At 37.9% G+C, this 24965-nt stretch overlaps 1 protein-coding gene across 2 annotated transcripts in view; it reads left to right on the top strand.

Annotated features, from left to right (window-relative positions):
* The window catches only part of LOC126106902 (uncharacterized protein C19orf47 homolog), a 47907-nt gene extending 25948 nt beyond the window's left edge, over positions 1 to 21959 (top strand). The window contains exons 8-10 of one of the 2 annotated variants that reach the window (XM_049913320.1): positions 5453 to 5608; positions 10607 to 10701; positions 20395 to 21959. In XM_049913320.1, the coding sequence (XP_049769277.1) occupies positions 5453 to 5608; positions 10607 to 10701; positions 20395 to 20556 (413 nt within the window). In that variant the 3' untranslated portion in view covers positions 20557 to 21959. The remainder of the gene's footprint in view (positions 1 to 5452; positions 5609 to 10606; positions 10702 to 20394) is intronic. The other variant, XM_049913319.1, reaches the window with a different exon arrangement.
* The last annotated feature ends 3006 nt before the right edge of the window (positions 21960 to 24965 follow it).

The following is a 24965-nucleotide window of genomic DNA, read 5'->3' on the forward strand; positions in this document are numbered from 1 at the left end:
CTTTTGTGTTATAAACTTCACATTTGCATTAATACAGATCAGTAAACTTACAAAGACCATGGTAAATCTCGATTTAACAAGTTGCTAGCAGTTGCAAGTGACCAAAGGCTGTGGCAACTGACTATATGAGCAATAGTCTATGACAGTGGTAGTCAACCTGTGTGACGCAGTGTGCTGATGCACCGTGAATGACCACCAGGGGCACCATGAATGAGTTTTGTAGTTAGTGGCAAAAAATACTGTTGTTGGAAATTTCAGTTTTAGTGTCAACCTGTGTGGTTTCACAGAAACTCCACTTTAGATTGAGACCTGCCTGCGTAAACAGTCAGTAACCCCGAAGCTGAACAATCGTGCATGACACATAGCACAAACAGTGACTGTTGCATTTGCAACCAGTTTTTATTATTGTGTTACTTTGTTATAAAGTTGATAAAGGGGAAACTCTATGGGAAAGCTTTTAAATTTTTCAAGTGCATGTGAAAAGTGAATGGTTGCTGAGGACAACAAGGAATGTGTTTATGACAATAGGAAATGTGAGTTTAGAAATAATGCGATAGCAACTTACATTTTGCTTTCACGTGCACTCTTGTGAACAATGTAGAGTGTCTGCACTGTTTTTTGTGTTTGAAAGTACTTTCTGTTTGAATGTAAGCTAGCTAGCAAATTAAAGCATCATTTAGAAAGTGTTCATAAGAATGATGTGGTCAGACCAAGAGAATACTTTTCTAGAAAATGGAGTCAAATGAGAGAACAAAAATCATAATTTTCTAAGTAGGTGAAAATCTTGAATAAAATATTTCTAACGTCCTACAATGTAGCTTACCTAATATTAAAACGTAGCAAAGCCCATAGGATTGTGCAAGAGCCATTTCTACTGTGTGCTATCAACGTGGTGGCCAGTATGCTTGGAAAGTCCATGACAAAACAGCTTCTGCCCCTTCATTTGTTGGCTCAATTAGTCATTGAATACAAGATTTAGAAAGGGATCTTCCTGAATAAATTATAGAAAAAATTAGAGACAGAGATTTTGGTTTGCAACTTGATGAGTGCATTGACAGCAGTAGAGATGCTTGTTTAATTTTCTATGATCAATTTGTTGATGAAAAATGTAACAAAATGATATCTTTTTTATGTAAGGAAATAAATGCATTTATGAGAGGCATTTGTTTGAAATAATGGACAGCTTTATAACAGAAAATCAAATTAACTGGGTTCACTGCGTTGGTGTGTATGCTGATGGTGTGCAGTTTATGTCAGGGCTTTAAAGTGGTCTACAAGTACTTATCCATGGCAAAGCTCAAATGGTTCAAATGGCTCTGAGCACTATGGGACTTAACATCTGAGGTCATCAGTCCCGGCGTCAAAGCTCCTGGTTTTTATGTGCACTCATTACATTATCTGTGCACCCATGTGTTAAGAAGCATTTGAGTGGTTGATCTGAATCAAGTGGTGCAAACTATCATAAATGAGGCAAATTTTAATAAAACTTGCACTTGGAAAGCTAGAAAAATGTGTCACAAGGGGGGGCTGAACAGGCAGCTCTTATTTTGTAGCAGCACTCGCCAGGTTTCCGGGGGGAAATGTACTGTCGTGCATTTTGGAACTGGGGCAAGAAGTATTTTCTTATCTGGAATCTCAATAAAGGACATTTACATAACCTTACCCTCAAAAGTCTCTTTGTAAGCATGTTGTGTAACTGTAATAAAAGGGAACATTTTGAAAAAAGCTACTTCCTGTACAACAATGCAAGGAAAAGATAGATTGCTTCTTACTGTGAAAATGACTGTAAAAAAGTTGTTGACAGACGCAACTGAAAGACACTTAACACGTTCATTCACAAAAGCAAGCACACGTCACAAACACGACTGTCATCTCCAGCAGGTAAGACCAGACTGTGAAGACAGTGTTCATGAGTGCATGAGGTGTGCTTACTTGTGTGAATGGATGTGTGTGTGTTTCCTTTTATGTTGAAGGCTGTGACCAAAAGTTAATGTGTACATGTCATTTAGTTGTGCCTGTCTGCAACTTATGGTAAGTTGCAGTCTATCTTTTCCTCACAGTGTTGAAAAACAACCTGATGGGTCCTTTCTAGTTATATTGTTCTGTAGCTTTTTATCTACCAGTTATTCTAGGTGCTAGTTGAAGATAGTGACAAGGCAGTGGTGGAGGCAAAAAAAAAAAAATTGCAACCAAACAAACATTACTTCTTTGGTTCTTCCATTACATATACATTTCCATATGCAACTCCACTGAAGTGATACCAAATACCCTTTTTGCAGTGAACACGTAGTGTGTAGTGGGGTGATCACCCATTGTGTACCTTAACAAGAAATGTGATACTATTTCAGCATGTTACATGTTAAAATTTGTAGTACATTTGTACCTGTTAAAGGAAACATTACACATGTCCTCGCACTTGAGTGCAGTGCTACACTTGTGTCTACAGTGACTTTAACACACTGATTCATTGTGTAAATCCTAAGAAGACTGTGCAATTCGCTGTTTCAGCTTTTCAACTGTATCAATGGGAGTGTTGTACACTTTGCTTTTGAAATGACCGCAGACAAAAAAATCCAAAGGATTGAAGTTGAGTGATCTTGGTGGCCAAAGTACAGGCCCATTCAACCTATCCATCTTGGACCACTTTACTGCTTTAGATATCATCTTACACAACAGCAGCAAAATATGTTGGTGCTCTGTCAGACATCTACAGGCATATACATACTTGGCCAATAAATGACAACCAATGGATTTAGCCAAATGTTGGTCACCAACACATTTGCATTTGGCCTCTCGTTCTCGGCAAATGATGGGCTTGGGGCGAGAGGCTGACCATTAGAAGATGAAATTATGATGGTGGACGATCTGTCTTTCAAAAAGTATGGAGCAGCGAGGTGGCACAAAATTAATGTCTGACCTTAAAGCTTAATTGGATTATGGGCTATTTCATTATCCTTTCTGAATGGAAGCTATAGATTTTGAAATGTTATTGAATTGTGTAGGCCCCAAAAATTTCCAAATATGAAACCTCTTTTAGAAGAGTTGCACCTGCTGCAGAAACATTTATGGGCACTCTGAAATACTTAGCTACCGAAGATTCATATGCCAGCTTAATGCATTATTAGACAATTGATACACACCCATTCAACAGGCACAGCAAATTGCTATTCAACTGACAAAGATTCGAGCTGACTTCCACACTAGCAAAAAGTTCCCAAGGCCAGCCCATCACCAATGATTTGATGTTACCATTGGATGTCCGAATGACAGCTGAGGCCGACTGCTTTGTCGGCTCCAATTTGCCACCCATACACACTAAGCAAATCTCAGCCAACAAAGCGGCTGGTTGTCATTCATTGGCCTTTGTTGGCCTGGTATGTCCGTGCCTAACCACATTCCCCAGCCATGAGACATTTTGAAAATTTGATACCAGTTAAATAGAGACTTAATTGAAAAGCTTAAATTTTAAGTCCATTAGGACTGACTGGGAGAGTGCTACTTATTGTAGTCACTGGTATCTTGTAAACACACACACACACACACACACACACACACACACACACACACACACACACACACACACACACACACACATTTATCTCCCAAATGACTCATTTGGCAACCCACGTTTGCTGGAACCATGTGGCTTCTGTTATATAATTCTATATGTGTCCTTTTCTGATATTAATTCTGATGTGATGTTAAATGTTTAATTGTGTTTTCTTATGCCCCCTTCATTGTTCAAGCATTTATTGACACCTTAGGAAATTGCTCATTACACTCTGCAGTTCCCTCTGAGAAATTTAAGCAACGTCTTGATGAATTTTTGTTTTAAGTTCACCTAAGTGTGTGGATTTGATTTGTAAACTTTCTCTTTTAATCCCCCCGCCCCTTAGAGATAAAAACCGCAGGTGGTATTAAATCAGGGGAAAGAGTGAGTCATATGTTGTTAGCGATTTCCTGTAATGAAATTAATTGAATGTGCTACTGCAGAGTCCTGCTGAAAGTTCATGAAAGCACTTTCTCTCTCAGTTAATTGGCCAAAAAAAAGGCTGCAAAATGTTTTCCACGCATTTCTCACTGTTAAATTTTTTCCTGGAAGAAACAGGGCCTATTATTCTCTCACCACTAATTGCGCACCATACTCTTATTGTTTGATCACTCAGGGAGTTCCTCGTTAGGCATCTCAGAACCCCAGTAATAGTTATTTTGTGAATTAACATAACCACTTATGTGGGATCATGATTCGTATGAAAAGAAAGTTGTCTTATGGTCAATTACTCAGTCGTGCACCCTATTCAAAATCCATTCACAAAACTGCAATCGTTTTGCAAGATCACCCAGTTTAAGTTCTTGCACTGCAGTTATTTTATAGGGCTGTAGCTTTGGTAACTTTGTAGCTGTTTGAACAGAGCCTGACAAAATTCCCATTTGCTGAGAACAACATAGAATTGAGTTTCAAGGAGACCTTCCCACAGCATATATAATGTTATCCAGAGTTTCTTCTGTAAGTACTGTAAGTGGTTGTTTGTTTCCTATCAAGAACACTTCTTGTTTCACAAAATTTATTTACCATTCGATGAGTCATACTCTGACTAGGAGTGTAAACATCAGGAAATTCTTCTTGAAATAATCTCCTTACTGCATGCATTGATTCTGTATGTATGTATGTATGAATAATACATGAATACTTTTTAGCAAATTGAGTACTTGTATTTCCCCATTTTACCTGAAACACTTTCACTCAATACACTGTGTTGCGTTGCCCAACAAACACGTGATATTTGCACAAGATGTCTACACACACAAAGGCCTCACAGCAGAGGGGAAATATGCTCCTTGCCATGGGGAAATATATTCCTTGCCAGCACCACCACCTGCTGGCTGCCAGTGGGGAAAAGAAATCCTTGCCAGGTAGTTGTGTTAAGGATTGATCACACTCTATCTTAGTATTGCTTTATTAAAGTTAAGAAAAAAATGTATACTGTTACATACAGAATTGTCAGTGTAATGAATGTGTTGTCTGACCTGTCAAACAATGGAAACTCCAGATCGGAAAATCAACAATGTAAGGAAAAGATAGATTGCTACTTACTGTAAATATGATACATTAAGCTGCAGACAGGCACAACTAAAAGACACTTACACGTTAGCTTTTTCACATTTGTGGGAATGAATGTGTGTGTGTTTATTTTTCTGACGAAGGCTGTGGCCGAAAGCTAATGTGTAAGTGTCTTTTAGTTGTGCCTCTCTGCAGCTTATTGTATCATCTTTATGGTAAGTAGCACTCTACCTTTTTCTTATGTTATTGTGTAACCTATTATAGACACACTGCAATGCTTGCAGTAAATAAATAAATAAATAAATAAATAAATAAATAAATAAATAAATATACCCTGTGTGCTGTTCTATTGTCATTAAATACAATTTAACGCACATTTCATTTCTGCAGAAAAGACTGGGACCATGCGAGCAGATGAGGAAACAGGAACTGCAAAAGAACGATTGGGACTGAAGGAAGATGGTCAAAAAGGGAGCACACCTATTGAACCTGCAGTGGTCAGAAAGATCCTTTCAACAACAGGAAAGATGTCTGCGGGAATACTGAGTAAGTACACATCCTTGACAGATGCTCTCACATTGTGTGTCACAGAACGTGAACTTCAGAGGATTAAAGGAGGATCTCACTTTTCTGATATACCCAAAATACAATTTATCATATTTACCTGATTATAAGATGAGGTGTTTTCTCAAATTCATTCTAAAAATATGGGTTGTCTTGATTTGCAAATTAAACTATTTCTAGTGAGATCAATGTTTTTACATTGTTTAATAGATTAATATAGGAGTCATCTTACAATTACCGATGAAGCTTTGACTATTGTGGTTTTGTGCAAATTTATTTTGAACAGTCCCAAAGGGCAGGGCTTGGTAAACAATACTTGCATTCAAATAGGCTAGAGATTTCCTGATATGCCGAAGTGCGTGACGCAGTATCGACCTTGCTCGAACAGTTGCGTGACACTTGACTCACGGCACTAGTGCAAGGGATGTGTGAGAAACTATGAACTAGCCAGTACAACAGTCTAACGCTCTGCTTAAAAATTGACAATTTTGTTATACACAGGAAGAAATAACACTAAATTCTATCAGCTTACAAACTTTTATTCTATTTGAACAGATTTGCATCAAAAGTTCTGAAACATGTATGGGCACCATATACATGCATTTATGTTGAAGTAAAGGTAACATTCAGACGCGAATATCTTGTCTTTTAAAAACCACTACTTGATTCTGAATCCAAGTCAGTATTTTATTTGTGTATGAGAAACTGTAATGAATTACTAAGTGGGTAGGTCATGTGTTGGAACACTGGGGGAAAATCTTACCAGCTTTTAATTCAGATGAAACAAGAAAGAAAATTAATCCAGAATTAAATGTCTAACAAATGAAATAATCACATTAAACTGACTGGAATTGTTATCGCAAAAATAAATTACAGTGGCAAGACCCGTTGTGAAGATAGTATCAACAGGTGTGACTAGATTGCGGGATAAGCAAAGGTTTGAGAATCTGACTTAATTATGATAGAGATCTGTTATTTATGTATCAGTTGCTGTTGTTACACATGACCTACACCCCAGAAGAAATTGCCTTCCATGTTTCACTGTTGCTTAAGCACAGCACTGCACAACGTTGCAGGGGAAACAGTTACACCAGCTTGGCTGAGAAATATGATAAGTGCTTGGAGGGGAGCACTGAGCAGGCAACAAATTTCGTCATGAAGGCAACTGTGAGAATTTGTGCTGCATACTTCTTTTTATGAACATCTACCATTTTTAAACTGCAGTTGTCCTGCATCCATACATATTCAGTATTGAACTGACTTTGAAACTGGACAGATACTCAACAGTAGCATAAATTTTTGCATGATAGATTAAAAGTCTAGCCTGGGCCTGTAGCGTAATTCCGTGTTTTGTACAGCAATGTTGTCAATGCTTGCTGTGAGATATGATGGGAATGATAGAGGGTATCTTAGCTGCTGGTTCTACACAGCCAATGAGAGAGTAGCACACAGACGATGTGTTTAGAAGCAAGAGGCATTGTAACATTTTCACATCAGTATAGATGTGAAGCCCACTATGTGTTTGGGGGGGAAAAAAAGAAGAAAAAGGAACAAAAACCAACTGTTTTCTCAGGTCCCACCGCAATGACAACTTCAGAAATCACAACATATTCGGAAGAAACAGCCAAGTATTTGTGACAATGAAGATATGAGGTTCACAGCTGCCCTGTTAGGATGGTAACGATGATGATTAAAAATAATGATACCACAGACGACACGCTAAGTAAACAAAAAAGGCAGTGAAGATAAAAATTAATGTAAACAATTTCTTTTTGTTTATTTTATTTCTCATTTTATTTCTTATTGTGTTACTAAAATGTAGACAGTCAGTAAATGGCATTCGTTTAGAATAGATGTAATGTTACATTTTTTAGGCAGATACCTTACATCAATAAAAGTTTGTAATTTTGATTAGCCAGAGCATGTTAAAAATAAGTATTTCTCTAGGAGCCTTAAAAAAAAAAAAAAAAAAAAAAAAAAAAAAGAGATTGTCTTACATTCAGGGTGATCTTATACTCGGTTAAATACAGTATCAGAAAAATTTCATCTTCTTTTAAATTTCCACTCTGATTTTAAAAACTGAATGTGTTTATGTTTATACTTTATCATTGCTGCAAATTCATTTGAATCAGACATAGCTGTTGTCCAGCCTTTGCCAACCAAACTGAGTTTGTGTAACCAACAATACTCGTGATTAGATGGTCACAACAATGGCCTTTTAGAGTTCCATAACCTGTTGTAGTGTATGGCGCATAGTCAGTTACAAACACTTGTGCTGCATCATTTAGTTTATCTAATGTCATTTGAGAGCAGTTTGTTGCATTAGCCGACTCAAGGAATTTTACAGCAGCAGGGAATAATTTGCAATATTCTAAATATGGCACTTGAAGAAGGACAACAAAAACACAGGGTCCCATTCTATCTGTTTCTTCACACAGGACACTTACTTTTGTTCCAGCTACAGACTCACTTGTGAGCTTCTTGTGGTCAGAAGCAGTTTCTAGAAACAGTAGAAAAAACATCATGAAACCCAAGTGACAAAGTAAATGCAATAGTGTGAGTTCAGCTAGAAGTTAGTTTGGGCAGCAAAGTTGGTCCAATAGTGTTTTTACAAGGTTCTTTTTATTCAGTATAAAATGGTATATTACGTCTCATAGTATTTTAAATTTATTTTTTTGAACAGGATGTGCATGACATATACTTGTCACTTTGATCATTACTCTTGCGGAGTACAGCAATGAGAAGACTTGAGTATGCAGTTTAATTCACTATTTAAGGTCCAAAACCAATGAGATATTCTTGTTGCGCACTAAACTAACATATTGTCCTATGAGTTAATGCATCAGAACCAAGGACTGCTTTTTTCATCTATTTCTATCATACCCCCATTCTGAAGTCTCATAAACAACTTGCTTATTTGACAAACATTTCTTACACACTCTTCCCACACGGTAGATTTCCATTTGAGAATCCAGCAGTCCATGCCCGTAAGGCATGATTTTTGAGCTTCTCTAGTGTAGTATTTGCTTTTACAAATAGTTAAACAGTTTTTTTACTCAACTTTTCTTTACCTTGTTTTCTTTTTTTAGGACTAATTTAAGCTTTCAACAATTGATGATTGTTTCTTTTGAGAAGCAGCAGCATTTGTCTTGCTAGTGAACAGTGTGTCTCTGATTTAAGATGTTTCTCAATGTTATCTTCCTTTCTACCTTTTCTCACACAATTCGAGAGTTGCAAAATCTGGAGAACATTGTTTTTGAATTTGTGGCATATAAGCCCTGACTCGCATATTTTCATGTGCATTCACAGTCGTGTAACTCATACTTCACAACACAAGGTAACAATCAGTTTACAAAGTAAAACCAAATTGAACTGAACTACATGCTTTCGAGAAAGACTTTCAGCACGGTGGCTGGTGAGAGTATCTGAATTAATGATCAAATTCATTGACTGACTTTTATTGCTTCCTGGTCACCGCCAACATTAGTTAGCAGACAGCATTGTGTTTAGGGCATCTATATCTACAAATACCAGAAGTATCACCACAAACTGATGGTCGCCAAAATTTTTGGTGTATTCGTTGGCATTAGAAACATTTGTTGGCATGTTACAAACAATAAACTTTATATCTTCGGCTAGCTCATGTTGATAGTGACTGGACAGCAATACCAGTCAATGTATTTTGATTTTTGTTGCTTCTGTCATTCCCATCAGCTGCCTTGTTGACAGTCTTGTTCGCATATGTCTTTGTTCTACATGCCGTATCTTCCATGTTGTCCTGTGTTGCCACACTTCCTATATAATATGTAGAGACCATAAGTTCTCCCATCTGTTCGTTGATGCGGCACCACAGCATAACTTTTTGGCACACTGAAGCTTTCATGCACATGTGGGCACACACCTTTGCAAACACTGTGATATGCACATTCTCTTTTTTAATGTGGCATCGCAAGATATTCCAAAATACCAATACCCAAAAATGGATTACTTTGTAGATATTTATACACAGAAAATAAAGTTATCTATAACTGTTGCTGATAAAATAGTTCATCTGGATGCAATATTATGAAAAGGATAGATTGCTTATCACCATATAGTGGAGATGTTGAGTTGCAGATAGGCACAACAATAGACTGTCGGACACAAAAGTATTCGACCAAAAAGGCCTTCATTGGAATTGGACAACATACGCACACCCGTTCACACAAACGCAACTCTCCCACACGCGACCACAGCAGCCTCAGACTGTGTGTGTTTTTGTCTAATTCCAATGAAGGCCTTTTTTGGCCAGAAGCTTATGTGTTTGACATTCTTTTGTTGTGCCTATCAGCAACTCAACATCCTCGCTATGTGGTGAGTAGAAATCTATCCTTTTCATAGTATTGTCATTATTCCATACTGGATTTTTCTTTGTTTCACCTGGATACGAATTGTATCAAAATAACTTTTATTAGGTAATTTCACATTTTTCAATTTTGAGCCAGAATTGCACCTACATTTGGACTTACCACAAATGCATATTTTTCCAATCCCTGTCCGTGACCAATATTTCACGAATTCATGATGGTTGACACGAAGAAGGTTGTTTTATTTGAAACAGCGCATTGTGTATGAGATAACAATATATTCAAGAGTCTACAACAGATGGATCTCGGTGATATTGGACGATGGTCTGTGAATCGCTTCTGCTACCCACCTTGGAAGTATGTGTGACCTGTGATTTCTTCCAACTACTGGGCACAGATTTTTGTTTGAGTTGTATATGGTATAATATGAAAACTCCATTGCAAATCCTGTATGGAACGTGATAGGGATTCCATTGGGATTGGAACCTTGTTCAGTTTAGCGATTTCAACTTTTCATGTTGGACTCAAATTTAAGGACTGCTGATTGCATTTTGCAGAAGACTGTTAGTGATAATGTTTTAACAGTGTACAGCGTTGTCTTACATGTATATTGGTATTGATGTTTCTGTTTCAGGCAATCCAGAAAATGCTACTACTCGGAGCGTGAAAACGAGGTTAGGTGTTACGATAACTAGTAGACAACCATTAAAACAGGCTGGCTTTAGACCGGTAAGAACATACTTCAAAAACATGTTTTTATTTCTTACAACTCTGTTCACAGTTTTTGAGTCTGTGTTTAATTTTTATGGGCTGCACTACTGTGCAAGTTGTGGCATGTTGCTCTGGTTAGCTGCTGTGCCATTTTGTCTTAAGAAATTTTCTGTACACATGAGTGAATGAGGTAGCACCATAATTAATAGGCTGGACTTGCAGTGAGCAGAACCAGGGTTCCAGTTCCCATCTTACCATCCTAATGGAAGTTTTTCATGATTTGCTTTAAGGCTAGTACCCAAATGATACATTTGAAAAGCATAGAGTCAATTAACTACAACAATCTTTGCAATTTTCAAGTGATGTTAGCAAGAAATTGTGTACCTCTGTGATACACAGTCATCTATACAGCTCATATCTGATGCACTTCTACATAGATTTTCTTAGTAGTTGCAGCTATCCACATCACGAGGGAACAGGAGCTATAATGTGACGTGCATCTTCCTTTCTCTTTCTTGGTTTGGTTGTTTGTCCCTTCTCCTTCCACAGTCCCTTCATTCTTTCCCTGATGCTGTTCCCCCTTTTCCTGACTAGATATTCTTGGCCATTGTACTGTGTTTTTCCTGGAATCCTTTGGAGTTCTCTCCATTAGTTTGATTTGTAACATGTACGGCAACACAGTGCCAGAATCGTAGCTTTGTAGCTCATCTGCTCAGTGCCACTATGTTTGGTGAGTTGTTACCTTTATTTCTTAAATTATTTACGTTCCACCATGGCTTTCCGTATCATAGTTGGAAATTTCTTGTTATTTGAAAATTTCTTTTTTAATCTGCTCTTAACTCATTCTTTTTTGAGCTGATATAGACCTTAGGTTTTACTCTTACTCCATGACCATTGTTTTCCTTTTTGCTGTTTACTAACCTTCTATAGGATTATTTCTAGAGTTCCTCCATTTCTCCTTTCCTATTTGAAGTCCAGGACTCTTACCTGTTGTGTACTTTCGACTTTACTTTGTAGAATATTGCCATTTTATTGTGTCTATTTTGTGTCAAGTGGTTCACAAGTTCTATCTTCCTTTATTTGCATCTTTATTAAATCAGTTTGATTTATCCGTCTCCTAAGATATGTCAGACTAGTCTTGAGTTTTATAATTATCACTTCCACTTGGTTTTCTTTATTGTGTCTGTTTTCAGTGTACTCTTGTCTTCTTGTAATAGATCTTGTGCCGTCTATTATGTGTTATCAGATTCAGTTTTTCAACAAATTTGTGAGTTTAATACTGTATCATGCACAAATACGAGGTTCTCTTTGTTTCCAGGCCTTCATAGACCATAGACAGATATCCTCTGTTGTCTGTTTTCCACATTTAGTCAAATATCACCTACACAGTAGAAGCGTTTTCAGGGAACTTGCTTTATCCACTCATTATACCATAACTGTAGTGATTCAAGAGTGAGCTGTGGAATAACAGACTTCACGTGCAAAGTTTGAAGCAGCACATAATGCAATGCTGTATGTACTACATATTGTTTCATTAAAATTGTACACTTGATGATTGTTTAAATTTTTATCTATGATTATATTGTTCAGAATTCCAGGAAATTGTGAAGCAGAATCACAGTTGAAAGACGGTACTACTACTTCTGTGCTCATTCAGCTAATTATGTGGTAACATTTCCACCTCGAAACCCTTTTGTCAGAAGCAGTAAAGTCTTTGTCACCATATAAATCAAAGTGAAATTTTGCAGGTTGATCTTCTATGATTGGCCTGGAAGGGGAACACCTTCACTTGGCTTCATTAAAAATCACTGTCAAGTATATTGTCTTTTCCTAGTTTTTCCTTTTTCTGTTTGTTCCCACATCACTTTCAATTGTGTTTACAAAATGTTTGAGATTATTCTCTTCTTTCATCCATCCTCTGGTAATTCCTTTAGGCACACAGCATTCAAGTGCTAAACTTGCTTTTGTATCACCATTCTTCACAGAACTAGTAATTTGAAGTTTATTACTCACAGACTTTTTGTTTCTGTGTCATCATAACAAACATGCAGAAATGTAGACTTTACTGAATAATGCATAATGCACATTGTGGTTGTGCACATTAAAATTATTGTCAAATGCTGTTAAATAGTAACTTTGCTGACAGATCTGTTGTCAGGAGGCATTCTTTACCCCATTTATTATAACATCTTTTGTAAGCTGTGAGCACATACCGAATTCAGCAAAAGTATCAATGCTTTTTTGTAATCTTTAAACAAAAAAAGATAAGACTAAGTTTTATTAGAAAATGTTCCTAAATGCAGCTGAGTGAGTAAGGTGGCTCTGTGGTAAGGCACTGGACCTGTGTTTGTGAGGACAACGGTTCAGATTCCCATCTGGCTATCCAGATTTTCCAAAACGTTTTAAGGGAAGTGCTGGAATGGTTCCTTCCGCATACTACCAGAGTCAGAGCATTTGCTCCACATCTGATGATTGGTTGCTGACTGGGTATTCAGTTGTCAACTTATTTTCTGCCTTTGTTCATTTTTAAGTGTAGCTGAAGTATTTCAAATTAGACTTTGCTATGCACAGTACTACACGTAGGTGAATGTGTGTGCATGTTCGTTTTCCTCCAGCTGTGTGCTCAGAGAATGTCCCCTAACGGTGTGTGAACTTTGTGATAGCATTAGTGTAATTGATTTTGTGCAGGTTAATTTGTACCACTTTTTTTATCTTATATCTTCACAGGATTGGACATTAATATAGATTTGGAAATGTTTGTGGTAGAGGGTGGCTGTATGCCCCTCCTGTCACTAACCTTTCCTGGAGCCCCCCCCCCCCCCCCCCCCTTCCTTTGGATGAAATTTGTGAACCACATGTGTCTGCATCTAGTATTATCCGATGTGAAACTGTGAGAACATTTCAGATAAATTATTTGCGAATAGTGTAAGTCAGGTGGTATCTGAGCACCAGCTCGGTATTCACTTACATGTGGGAAACCATCCAAAAACCACATCCAGGCTGGCCGGCATACTGGTCCTCACCGTTAATCTGCCAGGCAGATTTGATCCCGTGTCTGGTGTGCCTCCCTAAATTCCAGAAGTGGGCTGCTAATGCACATGGCTAAGCGAGCGTGCTATACATGTTAAGTCTTAAATAACAGTAAGTAAAGAAAAAAATAATAATTGTTAATGATTTAATAATGCCATTTATTTTATTAAAAAAAAAATCCCCTCCTACGAATATCAAACTGACAGGCTCATCATCAGACAGCTGTTTGCATTTATATTTTCTAACATGATTTGCTTGATAACTCCGATGGAAGTTCAAATAGCAGGGAAAATGTACTAGCAAACTGAAACTTAAGGTTCGAGCCATGAGGGATTACTCAGTCTAGTGGACTGTAAGCTGGCCACAGGGGAACTAACTTGGTCAAGTGACCATTACACCCACATCTCAGTTCGAAATAGTATGTGTTGTTACATTGCAGTGCCAGCAAGAAAAGTGATTTTGGAAAAGTCTACTGGTAGCTACAACAACTTGCTATTAAGATAATTAAATTTATTTGTGAGAAGAAGGAGCGACAGGGCTAACAAAGAAGGTGGCGATACTTGCAAGCACAATATTAAATTTGAGTAAAATTACAATGAAATGAAAACCATTATAGTCCCACCTGTAAGCAGCTATCAACGGGGACAGATGAAAATGTATGCCCCGACCGGGACATCTCCTGCTTACGTGGCAGACGCTCTGTCCATCTGAGCCACTGAGGACACAGAGCATAGTGCGACTCCAGGGATTTATCTCTGGCACGCCTCCCGCAGAACCCACATTCCCAACGTATTGTGCCGCACGAAATTCGTAGTGCCCCCGCCCATTATACATGTCTCAAAGAACAGATACCATCTTAGTATAAAATTTGAGTAAACCAATGGTGTGTAAATTATGGAAGGAGGGATGTGGTGCTCAGGTGAGTGGGATAGAAGTATCTGCCTAGAAGAAGAAGAGTGCACATAATAAATATCCCATTGTCAATATGGATAGATGTGATATTAGGCAGCAATTTCTGCAGTTTTATCAACCATATACCAGCCATTTATTGCACAGATCTGGACTCTGTAGCTAGCAAAGGAACTCCGAGGAAAATTGTTCTGTCTATGGAATTTCTTATAGAAAGTGCCATCATAAATGAGTAATTGTACATGAAGGAGATGATATAATTAAAAGAAAAAGTGTTTCATGTTGGGTTTTGTAGAAACATCATGGTTAATTTGGACAGTGATTCTTTCTCACACATAATGCCATGAATAAATGTCACAGTGATAGTGTGCGTGGAGTGTTGTAAAAAGTGCTGTGTGAGGCAGGGTGTATAGCATGTGGCGCTGACCCTCTTTTAAGAACTGGACATAGGCTGTTGTTATGTCTCCTCCACGTCTTTCAGACATTGAACATGCCAGTCTCTCACTCTGGCCAGATCTTCAGTTCGCTTTGCCAAGTAATTGGTACATGTGTGTTTTAGTACTACTGGTACAATTACATATATACTCCGCAAGCCACCTTAAGATGTGTGGCAGAGAGTACTTCTGGCACTGTTATCTGTTTCCCCCTTCCGTGGTCTATTAACTACCAATATCTGGGAAGAATGATTGTGGATAAAACTCTGTATGACCTTTTATTACTGTCATTTTCTTGTCACAAAAAAATTTCACGAGACATATGTGGCAGGAAGTAATTTGATGTCCCATTCTTTCCCCCTCTGTGATGCACAATGCCTCTCTTTAACATCTGGCACTGGAATACATTGAGCATCTCTGTAATGCTCTCAGACTGAGGTAAAGATACTATGTCAAGACACCCCGCTTTTTAGTGTTACATGCCTCAGTCTGTAAAAATGGAACCCTTATAGGATCGCTTTGTTATCTGTCTATCTGTTCATCTGTTAAGAACTTTTTTTTCCCAGGAGTGGGTAGAGATATGAAGTTAATATTTGTATCTTGGCAGTGTAAAAATTTTAAGCTTCTAAATCAATGCAGTCAAAAGATCTGGCCCTTTATGTCACATATTTTACTACTTGAAAACTCACTTTCCCATGGATCAAGAATCCCAAGGTTTCACAGTACAAGAAAAGGAAATAATCTGAGAGCTATTAATTTATCACTATATAACACGAAAAAATATTATCTCTCTCTCTCTCTCTCTCTCTCTCTCTCTCTCTCTGTGTGTGTGTGTGTGTGTGTGTGTGTGTGTGTGTGTGTGTGTGTGTGTGTGTATCGGCCGTTTTGATACTTGCAAACTCATTCATCAAAAACTCTTGGGTACTTCCCGTTGACATAGTCATGAAATTTGGCAAGAAGCAAGGTGTCACAGTATAAGTAAAGGGAAAAAATCTAAAAATTGTTAATTTTGTAATTATATCACACACACACACACACACACACACACACTTTGAACTCTCAGTGATGAATGGTATTTAGTAATCAATCGAACGACTGTCTTGTAAGCCACTTCTTTGGTGGATGAATTACATTTCCATAAGATTCTCCCAGTGAATCTCAATCTGGCATCTGCTCATTCTGCTTTAGGTCTTTCCTGATGGTTACTCCTAGGTATTTTACTGTTGTTACTGTTTCCAGTGATCTGTTGCCAATAGTGCAGTTTAACAGTAGTGGAGATTGTCCCCTATTTCTGTGCAATATGTTAAATTTCCTTATGTTCAGTGTCAGTGACCACCCCTGCCCCATTTATCAATCCCATGTACGTTTTCCTGCATTCTGTTCATTTTCCAAGCTTCCTGTACACAACAACATTGTTTGGGAATAGCCTTGCACAGCCTTCAGTGTTATCCACTGGGTCATTAATATAAACTTTAAATACTGTGAAACCCTACTTTTACACTTTTCAAGGCACTTTTAAAAAGTGGTGTAAAAAGCAGGAAATTTTGAAATGTGGGAATTGACTTTTTAAACAGTAAAAGTTAAGTGTAGGTACCCCCGACCCCCTTGCATTTTCATATTTTATACAAGCCACATACTGAGTTGCCAAAAGCCATGGGGGAGCACAATGCAGATATACAGATGGTGGTTGTATTGCATGTTGTTGTTGTTGTTGTGGTCTTCAGTCCCGAGACTGGTTTGATGCAGCTCTCCATGCTACTCTATCCTGTGAAAGCTTCTTCATCTCCCAGTACCTACTGCAACCTACATCCTTCTGAATCTGCTTAGTGTATTCATCTCTTGGTCTCCCCCTACGATTTTTACCCTCCACGCTGCTCTCCAATACTAAATTGGTGATCCCTTGATGCCTCAGAACATGTCCAATCCTATTCAATACTTCCTCATTAGTTATGTGATCTACCCATCTAATCTTCAGCATTCTTCTGTAGCACCACATTTCGAAAGCTTCTATTCTCTTCTTGTCCAAACTATTTATCGTCCATGTTTCACTTCCATACATGGTTACACTCCATACAAATACTTTCAGAAACGACTTCCTGACACTTAAATCTATACTCGATGTTAACAAATTTCTCTTCTTCAGATACGCTTTCCTTGCCATTGCCAGTCTACATTTTATATCCTCTCTACTTCGACCATCATCAGTTATTTTGCTCCCCAAATAGCAAAACTCCTTTACTACTTTAAGTGTCTCATTTCCTAATCTAATACCCTCAACATCACCCGATTTAATTCGACTACATTCCATTATCCTCGTTTCGCTTTTGTTGATGTTCATCTTATATCCTCCCTTCAAGACACCATCCATTCCGTTCAACTGCTCTTCCAAGTCCTTTGCTGTCTCTGACAGAATTACAATGTCATCGGCGAACCTCAAAGTTTTTATTTCTTCTCCATGGATTTTAATACCTACTCCGAATTTTTCTTTTGTTTCCTTTACTGCTTGCTCAATATACAGATTGAATAACATCGGGGAGAGGCTACAACCCTGTCTTACTCCCTTCCCAACCACTGCTTCCCTTTCATGTCCCTCGACTCTTATAACTGCCATCTGGTTTCTGTACAAATTGTAAATAGCCTTTCGCTCCCTGTATTTTACCCCTGCCACCGTTAGAATTTGAAAGAGAGTACTCCAGTCAACATTGTCAAAAGCTTTATCTAAGTCTACAAGTGCTAGAAACGTAGGTTTGCCTTTCCTTAATCTTTCTTCTAAGATAAGTCATAAGGTCAGTATTGCCTCACGTGTTCCAATATTTCTACGGAATCCAAACTGATCTTCCCCGAGGTCGGCTTCTAGTTTTTCCATTCGTCTGTAAAGAATTCGTGTTAGTATTGCATACACAATGTATAAAAGGGTAGTGCATTGGCAGATCTGTCATTTGTACTCGGAGGATTTATGTGAAAAGGTTTCTGACATGATTCTGACTGCACAATGGGAATTAAGACTTTGAATGTGTAATGATAGTTGGATTTAGACGTATGGGACAGTCCATTTCGAAAATCATTAGAGAATTCAGTATTCTCAAAACCACAGTGTCAAAAGTGTGCTGAGAATAATAAATTTCAGGCGTTAGCTCTCACCACAGACAACACGGTGGCTGACGGCCTTCACTTAATGACCTAGAGCAGTGGCTTTTGTGTAGAGTTGTCAGTACTAACAAACAAGCAACACTCTTTGGGACATTGCGTCGAAATTTGGCATTAACAGGTTATGGCAGCAAATGACTGACACGAACGCCTTTGCTAACAGCACGACATCACCTTTTGTGCGTCTCCTGGGCTCTTGACCATATTGGTTGGACCCTAGATCACTGGGAAACCATGGCCTGGTCAGATGAGTCCCAATTTCAGTTGGTAAGAGATGATGGTATGGTTTGAGTGTGGTGCAGACCCCACAAAGCCACGGACCCAAGTTGTCAACAAGACAAGATACTGTGCATGTTAGTGGTCGTTCTGTCATGGTGTGGGCTGTATTTTCGTGGAATGGACCGGGTCCTCTGGTCCAACAGAACCAATTGTTGGAAATGGTTATGTTTAGCTGCCTTGAGACCATATTAATACTTCATATTCCCGAACAAGAATGTGCCATGTCACCGGGCCACATGATTGGTTTGGAGAACATCTGGACAGTTTGAACGAATGGTTTTGCCACCCAGATTACATGACGTGATTCCCATTGAACGTTTAGGGGGCATAATCAAGCGGTCAGTTCATGTATAAAATCCTGCTCCGGCAACTTGCAGTTGTGGACAGCTGTAGATGCAGCGTGGCTCAGTATTTCTGCAGGGGACTTCCAATGAGTTTTTGAGTCCATACCAAGCTGAGTTGCTGCACTACACTGGGCAAAAGGAGGTCCAACACGGTATTAGGGGGTTTCCTCTGACCTTCGTCACCACAGTGTTTGTACATAATACACACAAAAAAAGCTAGTCAGTTATTTGTTTATTATGGTTATTAAGGTTATCTGAATCTTGTACTGTGTTTAGCTGCTGACGTAACTGAAACTGGTAACTATCTCGGAAGTAGAAACGTTTGATTTCATTCATTTATCGTAGTCAACGTTTTTGGGAGGCCTGCAGCTGTGCCATTCTTTATTTAAATAATGAAACATTCCACCATTACATATTTTTGCATGCTTAGCACGACACATTTTGAGTCTTTATTATCATTATTTTCAGGCATAAATATTTACGTAAGTATTTTCTGCGGTGTGTGTGTGTGTGTGTGTGTGTGTGTGTGTGTGTGTGTGTGTGTGTGTGTCAATCTGCCTCTTATTCACTATGCTGTAGTTGTCTTTTTGAGCTTATAAGGTACTGTACTTCCTCCAGTAAAAAGCCAAACATGCGGAAAACTATCACTCGCATTGTGTGTTACGTAAATATTTGTATTTGACGGTCAGATTGTATTCTTGAAACACATCATGATTAACATGGGAAAATGCATAACCTGTGCAGTGTTTCAATATTTAAACCAGAATTATATTAGCAATGCAAAGATTACAACTAGAGCAGCAAGTGACCAAACAATGAAACATGAAATATGCATTCGAGTAATACAAACATGACACGGCGATCACAATGATCATGAATCTGCACATGCACAGTAGAGACAGTTTGGAAACTGCTGTGATTGGTCGTGATATCTTGATTCGAACGAATCTGGTTACTCCCACCGTGGTGGCTGATTGGTGTAACCAGATTCTTCAGTGGACTGAAGTAGTGAAGCTTTGCAGTGGCTGGAGACAAAGCACGAATCGTTCCACCAGTTCAGATCTGCAGAGTTGAGTGCCCTGACATCAAAAACTTTTAATGTTTGTAAACATTACTTGAAGGCCAACACCCCCCAGCATAATTTTATGTCAATTTACATCAGTTTTTTTCTCACCAACAGTGTTCCCTAAAATGTAAAATACAGTAAAATTTATTCATATGTTAACGCAGAGTTCTTACAAATTGATATTGCGAACATAAGAAATTCGACACTAACGATACCAAAATATTGAAAACAGCGGGAAAGCATTAATTCTGGGAACATAAAAGCGATGTTCTACTGTAATAGCAACCTTACAGCACTTAATGTAGGGTACTCCCTACATTATGTTTACATTTGCCAGTTTTGTTCCTTTAAGTACAACATGTTGTTCAATCTGTCAGTTGTTGTTGGTGGTGGTGGTGGTGGTGGTGGTGCTAGTAGTAGTAGTAGTAGTAGTAGTAGTAGTAATTGTCGTCATCGTCATCATAGTCAAACAGCAAATGAATTCGAACTTTTTATTTTGCAGCGTATTACTGGCCCAAGTAGTGAAAGTGGGACACCAGTCATGAAGATTGTACCTGGAATAAGAAATTCTTTTGGCAGGAGTTTTGTGTCTCGAGGTGGCAGCCAGTGGAGGGGCGGCAGATTTTCATCAAGACTGGCAGGGAGGCCCAGTTTTAGGCGCTAGTTCCTCTCTTATCGAGACTGTAATATTCCTTGTATGCAAATGAATCTGTCGATAATAATAGAATGATTGTAATGTTGTATAATTAAAAAGAATGAAGGCTCTTGTCACATGGAGTGTGGGGCATTTTATGGAAGTAAACAATAACAGGCTGATTCCAGGATGTGTGGAGTGAAAAATTGGAGATATAGCCCACTCTGTCAGATAAAAGTATACTTGTTGAGCTCTGTATTACTATTATTACAGTAACTATTTTTCTAAAGATCTGTTAATGTATGCATGATTATTGATAAAGGATACAATGTCCTATTCATTTCAGTACCCTTTTGCAAATATAATGGCATGTTAACAGGAAATCAAAAAGAATGCCAACAAAATTTACTTTTATGTGGTAAGATGTGCAGTTGAAATTTTTGTGGACCACCATCTGCTGTTTAATTTTTATTCTACTTCTTCTTCTTCTTCTTCTTCTTCTTCTTCTTCTTTGCTGCTTTTAAGTGCATAACAGTTTGACAAATGTATGTATTGAATTTAAGATTGTGTGGCATCATCTACTCATAAGTATAAAAATGAGACATGTTTAATATGGTTTGCTTCTCCCTTTCCTTCAGAAAATTAAAGCAGTCTAAGTTAAGAAAATTAATCCCCTAAAGCATCTGAAATTCCCTTGTTGTATTTCAAACCATGTTAAGGATAGCTCTAAACTGCTCTACTTACCAAACTAACATGCTACAATATCTGTAACATAATTTGAATTGTATGTTTCATTAGCAAATCCTAATCATGTATTTGTATTTCATTTGTATATACTTTAGTCTGAATTGCTTGTGTGCAGAATATTGCCATTTGTATTTCATTTGTGTATACTTTGGTCTGAATTGCTTGTGTGCAGAATATTGCCTTTGTCATTTACAGTCTGTCCTAGTTTTCTGGGACACAATTGAAAATAGAATCCTGAAAATTTTTTTGCCTAATGATGTGAAATTAGATCTGATTTGTAGTCAGTGATGATACTCCAGAAACTATTATACCTTGTTTCACAAGTAAAATGTCTGTCTTTTATAATGCTATTCATTCGTAGTATACTGAAATTGCTTACAAATTTTTGGTAACTTAGGGGGTGGTTTATTGCAGGTAAAGGCTTTGTCATAATTTCACAAGTACATCTTAGTTTTCTTTCCTTGAATGTAAAGGAAGTAAAATGTGTATGTAATATGTCAACTATTATATATACATATCATATTTCTGTTTTTATTTATAATGAATTCAGTTACTTATTATGTTCATTGTTCCATCTTTTTAGTGTTAACTTGCTACCTTTTTTTGTATTTATTATGTGTTTTCTCAGAACCAGAGCATCTGCTTGTTTTTCACAAAGGTAATTATGTTATACAGATTTGTAAACTGTTTCAGATGTTTGTAATTTTTATTTGAAGTGGGTGAGAATTTCATTGGAATTGTTAATAATAATTATAATAATAATAATTTAGTCCTTGAGTTACAGTTTTCTTTTGTTCTCAATGTTTTTGTTCCAAATGTCATATGTGCTCTTGTATGATGGACTGAGTTAAAAGTATTTGCTTACAGATTTAATTTTTATAAAAATTCCATAAATGGAATTGAGACGTTGTGTATCGGGAGTGCATCAAACATTAGTTTTTCTTACATTGTTATTCAGTATACTATTAAATATCTTTATACTTCAGTGCAGTGCCAATATTTAATTGGTAAAAGTGTAACAATCTAATAACACAAAGTAACACAAATCATGCAGAAAATGGTATGCAAGTTGATACTATGCACAAAATTGTATGCTTCTTAGGTCAGAATATGCTGGATTAAAGCTTCTATGCTGACCTTACAAAAGAAATTCTTGTTTGGTTTCATTACAAGTGTAGAAAAATTAAGTATTAGATTTCCAAGGTGAACATTATTAAGAAAACATAATTGTAAAAACAGTGTGGGGTTGCTTCCTGGTCATTCTTACAGGTGTTCAGTGTGCTTTCCAAGCTCTGAGAAGGTGGTACATCTAAGGTGCCTGCCACACTAGGAAAATGTTTCGGATGTTTTCTTTCTCTTGGAATAAATGATTGGTTTTACTTCCCCTGTTCCACCTGGACTACTTTATTTACAAACTAATATATTATTACAGTTATGAGTGTTTCTTTTGCAAAAATATAGTGTAACACTGGCATGATTTGTGGCCAGTAAACCACTGTTCAGTAAGTATATATAAACATGATTTTAAAAAAGATGGAATTTATGTGGTATCAAATTCCACAAGATGGAGAAGGCTGGGATTATGAGAACTCATGAGCAAAGTGCATGAACTAATTCTTGGGGCAGTGTTATCAAAATGAGGTAAATGGATTGTGATTATATTGTTTTTTGCATTAGGGGGTGCTGATAGTTGGCTGTGGATCTGCTGGCAGTTCTATGGCTTGTACAACACTGGGTGGTATGTCGTGCTGTACAAAAATAAGCAGAGCTCCAGTACGTCCATGGAAGTGTGTACATTGCCAACATAACAATTACCACATTATTCCACCCCAGAGAAAAGAAAAGCTTGATCCACCTGGGGGTGTAAATATTGCTGCCGGGGAGTTTGCGAACAGAGGTGCTCCAAAATCTAATTACCGTATAAGAAAAAAATGAGCATCCCTCATTGTTGTTTTGTGCTTTTTCTGTGTATAAACTGCTGGTATTAAAAGGCGCTGCAGAGCATCGAAGTTGTAAGCGCCGCCACCTGCAACTAGGTCACCTCTTCGGCAGGAAACATGACTTGGTGCACTGATGGAACATCTTGCAATGTTGTTTTTTCAGTGATTGTGGCTTATTGCCATGGTTGCTGCTAGAGAAGGGATTCTTATCCTCTCTGGTCTCTATGGCCTCCTGTAGTGCTATGAAAGTTTTTCATGCTAATTTCTGTGTAGACAGGCCTTGTCTCCTGTGAATGTGACGATCTGTTGCCTCAGTGGATGGCGGTTTTGGACATAGATTTCCATTTGCAGTTTATCTCTCTCCTGTATACCCAAAAAATTGGGATTTTAGAGGGTTCCAGGAGCAGAGCACCACATTCATGGGAAATGAGACCTTTCTTCACAACAGCTAACTCCATCACCTTCACTGGTGATCACGACACTCAGTTGTGATCACTGAATAACAAACAACATTGCAAGACATTCCACCTATGGTCCGTCAGCTTATAAAGTCACTTTTCCTGCTGAAGGGACGGCCTAGTGGCAAGTACCAGCACCTACAACTTAGATGTTGTGCAGTGTTATTAGACGACATTTCCAAACGTCGGTTCCTCCTCGATTTTTTCCTCGAGACACCCTCTACAACCCCTCGAAGTTTGTCACAGCAGTTCTGGGACACCTTGTGTATCCAATCTTTGTCTTATCATACAGTTTTTCCCCCCTCTATGGCCTCTGGTGGTCCCTTCTAGTTACACGTCTCCACGTTCTCCTTTCTTGCCAATTGTGTGGAAAACCTAATTTTTTTTATTAGTCATTTAATTTTCAGCATCTTTTTGTAACACCACTTCTCAAATATTTTGATTCCCTTCTTTTCCAGTTTTCCCACAATCCATGATTTACTTGTCATACAGTGCTAACTGCCAGGCATACATTCTCTGAAGTTTCTTCTTCGTTTTGGGGCCTAAGTTTGATACTAGTAGATTTCTTGTGGTGACGAGTGCTCTCCTTGTGTATTCCAATGTGTGTTGTTGTGTTCTCCTTGGTTCATCTGCCAAGCATTATTTTTCTTCGTAGCACAATTCCTTCCCTTTACTTACCACGTGGTCCTGAATTTTTAATGTTTGTCACTTATTTCATTTCTGTGTTTTTCATTACTTTAACCTTTCGTTGGTTTTCTATTAGTCCATATTCTTTGCTCAGTAGACTGTTGATTCCATACAGCAGACCCTGTAAACTTTCCTCACTTCTTCCTATTCTGAATCTTTATTTCCCTCATTACTTAACCTGTTTACAGTTGGAACAGTAGAGGAGAAAGACAGCACACCTGTCCTATATCTTTCATAATCCAAACACTTCTCTCAAGGTTTTCCATAGACTTTGTTCCCTCATGGTTCTTGTAAATATAAAATGTACTGCCTGACAAAGAAAGTGAAGCACCCAGAAGCAGTGTTGCCAACAGTTAAAAGTGAGCTCCCCACCAGTTTCAAGTGCAAAAACTACCAGAAAGCCACCAACAGAAATGCCCCTACTCTCACAATCCCTAAAATTTCCAATAAAATGTTTTAAATTATTATGAAAGAAAACAATAAGTATATTAATAATTAGTTTCCTATATTATTAAGTAATAAAATATTCACCCCCCACCACCCCCCCATGAACTATGGACCTTGCCGTTGGTGGGGAGGCTTGCGTGCCTCGGCGATACAGATAGCG

This window comes from Schistocerca cancellata, chromosome 10, assembly GCF_023864275.1.
Source record: "Schistocerca cancellata isolate TAMUIC-IGC-003103 chromosome 10, iqSchCanc2.1, whole genome shotgun sequence".
Lineage (NCBI taxonomy): Eukaryota > Metazoa > Arthropoda > Insecta > Orthoptera > Acrididae > Schistocerca > Schistocerca cancellata.